The following is an 11,503-nucleotide window of genomic DNA, read 5'->3' on the forward strand; positions in this document are numbered from 1 at the left end:
ACAGAAGAATAGAAAGAGAACAGTCTCAGGGTTGGTATGAGTTCCTCTTCAACTGGTCTCCTGGGCTGACCACCTTTGCCTCCTCCATGACCAGTCCTCTTATCCTACTGCCTTGATTAGCAGTCCCTGTGTAATGTAGAATAAAACAATCTCTGCTTTTGCATACTATTAGAGTCCTGGGTATCATGGACCCTTATAGAGGTACCAAGCTCAGTCACCAGCAACCGTGTGAGACATGGTGATATATGCCTGCAGTCCCAGGGCTGAAGGGGTGGAGACAGAGATTCTTGGGTTCCAGTGAGGGACCTTGTGGGAGCAAGCAAGACAGCTCCAGTGGGTACAGGTGCTGGCTGTCCAGACTGATGACCTAGGGTCCATCTCTGGGACCCACATTGTGGAAGGAGAGAACAGAGTCCAGGAAGTTATTCTCTGACCCTACATATGTGCTGTGATACACACACACACACACACACACACACACACACACACAAACACACACGAAGGAAAACACACAAAAGGAAACAAGTAAACTTAATAAAAGCATCCTTAGGAAGGTGGCTAGCTCCTGAAAACTGATCTCTGACCTCTACATGCATGTATTCACACATATTCACTGAGCAGATTGGTGGATGATAGATGGATAGAATGATGGATAGATGACAGATAGATTCGATGGATGGAGAGAAAGAGAGAGATAATGTGGTGGTTTGAATGTCCTCAGCCCTATTAGGAAGTGTGGCCTTGTTGGAGGAAGTGCGTCACTATGGGGGTAAGCTCTGAGAATCTCCTCAATGCCTGGAAGTCAGTATTCTCCCAGAGGCCTTCAGATCAAGATATAGAACTCTCAGCTTCTCCTGTGACATACCTGCCTGTATGCTGCCCTGCTCCCACCTTGATGATAATGGACTGAACCTCAGAATCTATAAGCCAGTGCCAATTAAATGTTGTCCTTTAGAAGAGCTGCCTTGGCAATAGTATCTCTTCACAACAATGGAAATCGTAATTAAGAAAGACAGGCAGACAGAAATAGGTAGGTAGGTAGGAAGTAGGTAGGTAGATACATACATACATACATACATACATACACACACACACATACATACATACATACATACATACATACATACATGATATATAGACAGAGACATAGATACATAGATACACAGATATGATAGAAGGGGAACTAAGTCTCCTAGCTGAGTGCAGCAGAAGGCCGTGTGAGCAGAGCTGAAACACTTGGGAAAGACATCTTGACTTCTTTGATTCCCTAACTGACAGAGTCCAAAGAGAAAAGACTATCCAGTAACAACATTGAATAGCACATAACACTTAGCTTATACTCTACATGATCCCTTCACTTTGCTTGAACCATTCCAGAAGAAAGTAGTGATGCTTTTTCTTTCCATTCCCAAAGGATGACAAACAAATGCACACTTGTGTCTGCTGAAGTTCTTCACAGCGTCTTCCTTTAAACTGACTATATACAGCATTTAAATAAACAACACACAAATGGCTTTGTATTCATTTCTCTGGATAACCCCAAAATAGCTAAGATTGAGAGTCTATTCACGGTGCTCTACACCTTCCCACCTGAATAGATTTCATTTATACTTCCTAGAATCCCAGAAATTCACATCTCCCTGATGCTAGGTGGCACTCTATTGAAAACCGATGCTTTTGGACAATGCGTTATCCCGGAACAAACTCAGTGCCAAGAATATTTAACCTGATTCACCATCACCTGAAGAGAACCTCTGAGAGATCCGTTTGCTTGGCTGTGTCACGTAACTGCCCTGCTCTACAGAGTGTGCTGCAGTGGAAGTTTAACTGGAGAGCTCTCCTGACCAAGTGCTGTAAGAAAAATCAATATGGTGTCTGGAGAGCTAAATGGCAGGCTCAGAGAGACATCTGCTATCTACCAGTGGCCATAGCAGAAACTTGGCTGTACTTGAAGCAATAAACAGCAATTAAGGGGCAAGTCACAGCAGGGTGAGGATGGTAATTAAACTAAGAGCCTCAGGCAAGGGCACAAAGAGTGAGTTCCCTGCTATAAGAGGGAAACTGTTCCTTGAAGGGAAGAGGCTCTTATCAGAAGTCCCACTGCTGTGCAGGGAAGCAGAGGTGCCATTGGAAGTAGGACCGGAGTAACCAAGTTCGCCACAATCCAGGCCACAACGAGCACTTGGCTTTTTGTCTTGTTTGCTGTATTTAATGCATGATAGCAATGGCATGATTGATTATTGATTAGAATTCCCAGGAACAAAAATCCTAGTTGTTAGGCCTCAGACAGTATATGCTGGGACACTCCAAATTTTAAAGTGCAAACTGATGGCCCAGGAGGTCTGGGGTGGGGCCTGTGACACTTGATTTCTTACAAATTCCAAAGGAACGACACTGAGCTGTTACAAGGTCGCACTATTAACTACAACAAAAAGAAATACTTGCTAAGAGAACACCATGTGCCACCACGTGTATATTATCTGACTCTCTTAACGATACTCGAGGTGGTTTTAGCTTCGCAGGTGAGGAAGCTGATATTCAGAACACAATCTTTTCTTATTCAATCAGCTGATCATAATATTAGTTTAAACTTAATTCTGTCTGACTCTAAAACTATTCATCAGCAACCTCACTGGTGAGATCCACAGAGTTACAGTTTGCGATCTCTCAATCTTTTCTGAGGCATGTCTTTTCCACCTCCAACAAGGGGTGGAAGCTGACAGGACCAAATGATGTGGCGCATGGAGAAGTGTTTGGAATCTGTAAAGGCTGAAGAGGAGGCTCAGTGAGGAAACTGCTTGCCATACAAGACCTACATTCAGAAGTCAGGCCTGGCAGCACGCGCTTGTAAACTGCCCCCTCAAGGGAGAAACCCATCTGGTTTTAACCTCATGGCAGGCTCTCATTTCTGGCAGAAAACTACTGTTCTTCCATCAATGGCTGATGTGTTAGATGCACACTTTCAGTTCCTGCATCCAGAAAAATGAATGATGGCTAAGCTTTAGTAATTAGAATCATTAATAAATTAATAAAATTAATAAAAATCAGTGTAACAACGGTCATGTTTGTTGCTCTATCTAGGGCATTCTTTTAAATTAAGGGGTTTTGGAGGGGAGGGCACTATTGTTGATGTTTATATAGAAGTCCATGACTATTTGTCTAATTGAGCCCACTGCTATAGAGGTTTGATTTGTTGTTATGTGTTATGATGCTTAACTGTACCTGAAGGTCTAGGTCTACCAGTGAGTTTTCACTTTTACAAGCTTTTGTTGTACAAATCTTGTTCCTTAAACTATTGGTTAAATAAGATTGGCTACAGCCAATTACTGAAGAGGTAGGTGGGTTTGGAGTTACCTGGTTGGGGTAGAGAGAAGAAAGGAAGAAAGAAGAAGCAAAGGAGGAGGAGGAAGTCACCACGAGAAGAGAAGGACCATGAGCACATGACCAGGAGAAACAGCAAGTATCTGGGGTACACTGCTGGGGAGCTAGCCAGACCGGGAGTTAGAAGAGTAGATTAGAGGTGACCTCCGGGAATTGTCAAAGCCATAGTCACAGCCTCATTCATTTGTTAACTAATTGGGGGATAACCTTAACACTAGTTGTGACGTACACTGCCTTGACCTCCTTCCACCAAGGCATCATCGGGTTCATTCACTCCACTGCACTAAGACACTATCACCCAAAACCAACATGGCAAAAGGACAGTGAACATCTTCTTGTTCTATTAAGATAAGACTGATTTGTGCTGGGTGTGATGCAGCCACCTCTTAATCCCAACACTTAGGAGGTAAAGGCATTAGGGATTTCTATGAGTTTGAGGACGACCTGATCTACACAGGAACTTCCAAAATAACAGGGAGTAATAGTTAAACCTTGTTGTTGTTGATGATGTTGTTGTTGTTGATGATGATGATGGTGGTGGTGGTGGTGATGATGATGATGGTGATTCTGAGCTAGAGATCCCCCTGCAGGTTCCTTAGGGAACCCCCCAAGAATTCGCTAACCCCATTTTGAGAACTGCTTCCTAAATATTTTGGCTAAAACTTTGTTCCAGCTGTATTGCCTTTGAATTATAAGCATACTTATCTAAAAATCACATGAAGATGGTCTAGATTAGTGTGAGATTCTACTGGGGAGAATTCTGGCAATACATGTAATGTCACCATAAAAGTTGCCGAGTCTCTGGTTTGTTTCCTCTGTAAGAGACTACAGGCCTCACATGGCCCGTTACAAGTGTGTGCTAATGCTAACACGTTTCCCGAGAGAAGAAACTAGCTGTAGAAACAAAGAAATTTTTTCTTTAAAATGGCTTGTACAGGAACAAACTAGAACATTCTTTATGGTTCCCAAACTACAGCCAGAGAGGATGTTTTGACAGCTGAATAATTGCACAGTCCTATAGTACAGTGAGAAAATTAAGTAGTGACACTCTCAGTTGTGAACATTAGAAACTCACACGAGCACACACACACACATACACGCACACACACATTACTGAATCAATAGTAACTAAAATTGCACAGATTGTGGGCTTTCCAGGAAAACTGGGCCAGGCAATTAGCAAGAGAAACACATCTCACCATATAAGCGATCTGTACATCACCACAATAGCAAGCTCTTAGATTCCTATCCTTCAGTATGAAAAAAATCACAAAGAAAAGAAGGTGAGAGACTGGGGTAGCCAGAAGTGATGCATCTGGATGTGACATTTGGTCTCTGCAGAGAGAGGGTGAACAAATAAGGTGGGATGAGGTTCCTATAACTAATGCCATGGATTCTGCTCAGCAATGTACATTTCTAGAAGTGGAGAAAAGGAACCTTAGTTATTCGTTAATGGCACACATCAGACTGGAAGGATAGCTCAGTTAATGAAAGCTTGCAGTGTCAGAGCAGGGACCTGCCTTCTGTCCCCAGAACCCATAAAGGAAGGAAGGGAGGGAGGAAGGGAGAGAGGGAGGGGAAAAGAAAAAAGAAAGGAAAGGAGAGGAGGGGAGAGGGGGGAGGAGGGGAGGGGAGGGGAGGGGTGGGGGAGAGGGAGAGGAAGGGGGAGAGGGAGAGGGAGGGGGAGAGGAGGGAGAGGGAGGAGAGGGAGAGGGAGAGGGAGTGGGAGGAGAGGGAGAGGGAGAGGGAGGAGAGGGAGAGGGAGAGGGAGGAGAGGGAGAGGGAGAGGGAGAGGGAGAGGGAGAGGGAGAGGGAGAGGGAGAGGGAGAGGGAGAGGGAGGAGAGGGAGGAGAGGGAGGAGAGGGAGGAGAGGGAGAGGGAGAGGAGAAGAGGAGAGGAGAGGAGGGGAGAGGAGAGGAGAGAGGAAGGTGCTTGCAGCCCCATAGATGGGGAGACAGGGATAGGCTGATCTTTGGGCTGCTAGGAAGCCTAAGCTACTGAAACAATCGTCTTAAACCACAAGAGTAAGGTACCTGAGGAATAACAGAACAAGCTAACCTCCCTCTGTATTTCTCTCTCTCTCTCTCTCTCTCTCTCTCTCTCTCTCTCTCTCTCTCACACACACACACACACACACACACACACACACACACACACACATACACAGAGTCCTTGGATGCATTCCACAATGTCTAGATCTTCCAAGTCAGAACTTGAGACCTCTGGAATCTCTGCCTTTAAGGCAACCCCAGATAGTCTCCAGGCACACAAGCATTCTAGAATTCTGAAAGAATTCCTCTGTGCCTGTTTCCTTAACTGTTAGATAGAACTGGCTATTACTATGTTTTCCTAATACAGAATTCATGTGCCATAGGTCAATAAAAATATATATGGGAAAAGGCTTTTGAAACTTCCTTACACAGCATCAACACTTATAACCACCAAGACTTTATCACCCACATTTCTACCAATTCTCCTGAAAAACCAAGAGAATATATAAGCCATTCCAGACTGTATTCAACTGTTGTCCTGAAGCCTTCGCTAACTAAAATACTGTGGTCACATGCTCCAGTTAATATTTAATACAACATTCTTGTCACTGTTTTGAAAAACCACCTTCGATTCTTTCTCTCCTCAGTAAATGCATAACTTTCATTTAGGCAGTGAAGTATTTCTCATGTTGAATCAACATTTTTGTCTATTCTTCCAGTGCAGATTTATGCTTACATAAATAATCTATGGTCTATCTTGACTTCAAAAGCTCAAAGTTTCTTATTGACTATCTTGGAGGAGGGGGAAAGTAGGGGGACATATTTCATGGTCGATAGAAGCAAGCTTATTTTATCCAAAGAGAGTTTTCTATTTTCTAGTTATGCTATCTTCCAAAAGCTTATTCATTGATAAGTTGTTTAAAATGTGAAATGCTGCTCTCTCTTGAAAAAAAAAAAAGATAAGTTATAAATCATGACCAAGTTCTGTGGCTTGTCCTTAAAGTCTATAATACAGATGAAATATATCTGCTAATCTTTAAACACATGAGAGAGAGAGAGAGAGAGAGAGAGAGAGAGAGAGAGAGACAGACAGAGACAGAGACAGGGACAGAGAGACAGAGACTGAGAGACAGAGACAGAGAAATTTCAATGGTACTTATCAAACTCAAAAAAATACTGCCTATAAAATAAAACTACTTTAATTCTAAATATTGGTATCTGGAAAAGAAAAACTAGTCGGCAACTGAAATTTCTGTCCATAATCTAGAACAGTTAGTGGCCTCCAGCTCTCTTATCCATGGTGTTTAACATGTTCAACATGGCCATTATGGAGACTATCCAGAGTCATGACTAAGATGTTTCAGTGACAGGGAAGAGGCAAAGTGAAATAGAAGAGGAATGAAGGGGGTGTTGAGAACATGGCTGTGTTCCCAAGAAAGAGACTGGGTGGGTACAAACACGGGGCTATAGGGCCTGACCTCGAGACAAATGATAGGAACAGGAGACAAGACACAGGAAAGCATCTGCAGAAGACTCCATGGCTGAATTCAGGGAAAGTCAAGTAAGACAACAGAGTTTCCAAAGCACAAGACGTCCTGGCATGAATGAGGGAGGTTTGTTTTGGCCTTTTTATATATCCTTGTCTGGCCACACCTGAGTTGTGTGTGCCAATGGGGAAGAAAGCTCAGGGTTACATTTCTGATCCTGAACCTAAATTACGACAGGCTTAGCACGGGCTCTGCTTAGGCATGCTGGCTCTCATTCATCCCGGTCATTCATGACTTCTTCCATCACCGTCATCCAAATAAAATACTATCCCCGTTTTTATCTTACCTATCCGAGTTACAGCCGAGTGCCAAGTATGTTTGGATTCCTCACATTCTGACTTTATAACTGAGTGTTCTGTCTTCCCATGATTCTAACTAGAAATAAAGTGTGTAGTGTATTCATTCAACCAACCAAATGCTGATGGCAGTCAGGTACTATCAGAGACCCAATAGAAACACAATGAACCCTGGGCTCCTTGGTCCTCCGTACACATTGGAGCATTTGAAACAAATGCCTTTAGAGACAAATTTTAGACTGTTCTAGCTTTGGAGATAGCCTGGTCATCTTGAAATAAAATGCTAAAGCCATGGAAGGCACATGTTAAATTTGAAAGTCAATGGACAATGTCGATCCAAACCCGACTGAGAGAGTTATTCTGAATACTGTAGGATAGATATGGGAAGAGGGAAGAAGCTAGAGAATTAACCCTAGTCTAGCTAGACCAAGGCCAACTTCTACCTCTTAGAAAGAGCTCTTTAACGGGAGTAATGCTTTAGAAGATCTACTAGAGCTCACACTGCAAACTACTTGAAAGCTACTAGTCCTTTTAGAACTAGAATGGGGAGCAATGGTATTTTAGATAAATACCTGAGCCCAACTTTAGGAGTGAATATTTCAGTTCAAACTTGATCTGGACCTAGGCAAGGGCATTTCATATGTAACTGCTATACTTCAGATTGCAAATATCTACCCAAAGCTTCATGAGATAAAACTCTTAGTCCACAGGGCAGTGCTATCAGGAGGTGGGAGATTCTAGAATCTACCTCGTGGGAGATTCGTGGGTCATGGATGGTGTTCAGTCAAAGGGGACTGTGGGATCCTAGGCTCCATCTGTGTTTGCTCATCCATCCTCATTTCCCCCTCCAACACCCAGCGCTCTCAGCAGAGGCCCAAAGTAATGTACCGGAACCTCTGCTACCCTGATTTCATACCACGATCTGCTCAGCCTTTTCCCTTGGCAACTTAATTATCAACGTAGTTCAACGCAGCCAGGGAATGCTAACACACGTACGTCACAGAGGACACTGAGAGCAGTGCCTGTTTTTCTCTCTTGCTGTTTCCTTAGACCTGCTGAGTACCTAGGCAGAAAGTCCTGAGATGAAGCATCACCCAGGCAAGCAAGGCTAGGACGAGATCCCCATTCTCCGTTGACTCTGATGTAACTACATTCTTTTCACTAATTAGAGAAAATCTAAGAAAAGCACACGATCGTATCATCACTACTTCATCCTCCCCCTGCAAGCAGCCCTGTGATTATCCTGTCCGATTAGAATCCTGTGGCCAGGGAGTGGGGGGCCTCCCTGATCCTAACCCCAGGATGCAATTAGTCCAACCTGATTCTTCAACTTCATACAAAATGTGCTGATGCTTAATCTGAAAAAAGAAACAAGATAAATCCAATAATTAAGGCTGTCTCTCGAAAACATGTCCCAGAGCTCTTTGATGACAGTCGTCAAATTCCTTTGAGGGCTTCTGATAGAGGGTTATTAAAGTAGAGGAGGAAAAGAGAAAAAATAGGTTTCACTTCCAGCTGAGTCCTGAACTAAGAGCTCCAGTGAGAAGCGGCTTATATTTTATGCCTCTCTGGAGTCCATCAAAAGACATAAAGCTGCAGCTGGAGAGATGGCACAACAGGTAAGTACCTTGTTGCTCCTACAGAGGACCCAGGTTCAGTCCCCAGCACCCACATAGTGGCTCACAACCATCTGTAAACTACAGTTCCAAGGAATCCAACATCCTCTTCTGGCCTCTGTGGGTACCAGGCACACACACACAAGGTATACAAACATACACACATGTATACATATATGTATATACATATGTATATATGTGTGTGCGTGTTCATGTGTGTGCATACATACAATGGAATTGGAGGAACTATTACATTACTCTGGGCCTCTGTTGAGAACATTGGACAGCTGGAGTGGGGGATATTTATATATATGTGTGTGTGTGTGTGTATAATATATATTTATATAAATTATATATGTAATATATTCACACATATATGCTAAACAGTCACACACATAAACTAAAAATATATAAATATCTAAAAATTATCTGAGACAAGAATTTGTTCTAATTCATAAAATATGCCGTAACCAAATATACCAAATATTCATAGTTGATCTGTTTGAGGAGATTCTAGGGCATGCAGCAATTTCTGAAGTGTGCCATCAGAGCCGTTTGTAATGCTGGAATACTGGCCAACCAAGCGACCGCAGGTGTCAGAGTGAAAACTCTGTGATCTACAGGTGGACCTGTGCTGACATCTATTGTGGGCCTGTATGCAAATGAGTAAAACTGAATTCAATAACTGGAAACCCTTCAATGACTTATAGTAAGTTTATAAATATGCCTTACAATTTCATAAACATTCAGTGTGTCTTCATTGAGTATCTCACAGTAGGTAAGAGTACTGAAACTCAATAATTTAAGTAGTCCTGTAACAATTGCGATCTTCCATTAAAAAACATACAACAAAAAGTCTTACTAGACTCAAACTCACTAAATGCCCATCAATATCATATGAGTGACATACGATACAAAATTATATCCTGGGAGACAGCCGCCTGCGGTTTGGGAGACTTCTTTGAACCTCAGACTTATTTTTAAAAAACTAAGGATATGACACCATCCCTTAAGTCTCGGGATTCTGGTTCTCAAAGTGCTACGGTGTCTGCATAGAACCTAAGAACAGTGGAAATGGAAATGATGTCAAAAGGAGACTTTAAACATCGGAAAGATTTTTCCACAAAACAGCGCTCAAGCCAGAATGTGTAAGAATATGTTTTAGGGTGTGCTAGTCACAGAAAGCTGTGGTTTGCACGTACTATAAAATAACTAACTACCTCCTCCTTCAGTTCTGAATTTATTTCCCGCAGTCAGTCCCATTGAAACTATGCTATGCGCTCTCATTTTAACACAACACAGCGGAGCTTGAGAAGAATAATGGAAGTCCCCACCAATACTTAGAACCACCACACAGGACTCAGCCTTTCTGACCCAAGGAAGATCCCGAGTGAAAATCGGCGTCCTGTTTCCAGAAGTTGGTTGTGGATGCTACAACTGGTCTAACAGAAGAGCAGAGGGATATAGCAGGCAACTGTGCCTCCGGGCAACACACAAACAGCGCTGTCTGTGGTTCAAAGAGTGGGCAATGAATCCCGGGCCTCTTCCCAGTCACATAAACATGAACGTCAATGGGGCTTCTAAATAACTGTCTGGAAATACCACTACAGAGCCAAGCATGGGTGTTTTCTAAAGTTCCCGATACTTTCAAAAGCTGTGATAAATCTTTCAACTGCAATAAATTCACCTAAAGCCACGAGCACCACCTGTACCCTGACCTACGCCACCTAAAAGACTACAAACATCGCTGCGCTATCCTAAGACTAGCCGATTTTTTGTTTCCGCCTCCAAATGTCCTGTATTCTCTGGGGGAAGAGGACGGTATGTCAAGGTGACTATTTTAGCAGCCTGCTCCTGCTGGGAGAGGGGTAAGGACCCTGCAGGTCACCCGGTGCCGGCGCAGGAGGCGCCCACGCTCTCCCATGCCGGGTGCCGACCTGCTCGCTCTCGCCCCTCCCGGGTGTCGGGTCGCGGCAAGCACCGACCTACCAGCGACAGCACTTTGTAGGTGTTGGGGTCTTTGGCAGGGCGGGCACGCTCCGCCTTCTCCAGCGGCTCCTCTCCTAGGTCCATGGGCGCGAGCAGCGAAGCCGCGGCTGGTGACTCGAGCTCGCGACCGTTTCCCGCTGACCCGTGCCGGGGCCCGTGCCCTGCCTGGTCGCCGTCGCGCTCCATCGCCCCGCTCTGCCCCCGCGGGCCGAGCTTTAATAGGCTCGCAGCCCCGCCCCGCCCCGCGCCGCCCCCGCCAGACCCTTGGCTCCCAGCCCTCGGCCAGCGCTCCGGCCCGAGCCGCTCAACGCCCCGGGTATTTGGCTTCCTGTCTGATTTCGGGCCCTGGGCGCGTGGGCTATTTTGGGTCCCTGACGTGGGCGTGTCTTTAACTTCCACCCCAAACCCTGTCCCCGCCCGCGATCGTGGCACCCTACGAACCCTTGCGGAATCCCCCCGCGTAGCCCAACGAGGACTGGACTGGAATCGCTGTGTGGTCTGCAAAGAGTGTGAGATCTTGGAGCCCCAAAAGTGAGAGGATGCAGCGACCCCCGAGGTCTCAAAGGCCGGACACCGGTGGCCGGGAGCAGACCTGCTTTGACCAGGGAAATGCAAACGAGCGCGTGGGGAGGTGACTTTCTTTTTCTCCCACAAGTGCAAACGAAAATTCTCTACCTGGAGCT

At 44.7% G+C, this 11,503-nt stretch overlaps 1 protein-coding gene across 3 annotated transcripts in view; it reads right to left on the reverse strand.

Moving 5' to 3' along the window:
* Enpp1 (ectonucleotide pyrophosphatase/phosphodiesterase 1) overlaps positions 1-11,174 on the reverse strand; it is a 74,246-nt gene extending 63,072 nt beyond the window's left edge. For all 3 annotated transcript variants that reach the window (NM_001308329.1, NM_008813.4, NM_001308327.1), the window contains exon 1: positions 10,821-11,174. Coding sequence is in view for 2 of the 3 variants with exons in the window: in NM_008813.4 (NP_032839.3) it covers positions 10,821-11,006 (186 nt within the window). In the remaining variant the exon portion in view is untranslated. The remainder of the gene's footprint in view (positions 1-10,820) is intronic.
* Between the last annotated feature and the right edge of the window lie 329 nt (positions 11,175-11,503).

The sequence above is a fragment of the Mus musculus genome, chromosome 10 (assembly GCF_000001635.26).
Source record: "Mus musculus strain C57BL/6J chromosome 10, GRCm38.p6 C57BL/6J".
Classification (NCBI taxonomy): domain Eukaryota; kingdom Metazoa; phylum Chordata; class Mammalia; order Rodentia; family Muridae; genus Mus; species Mus musculus.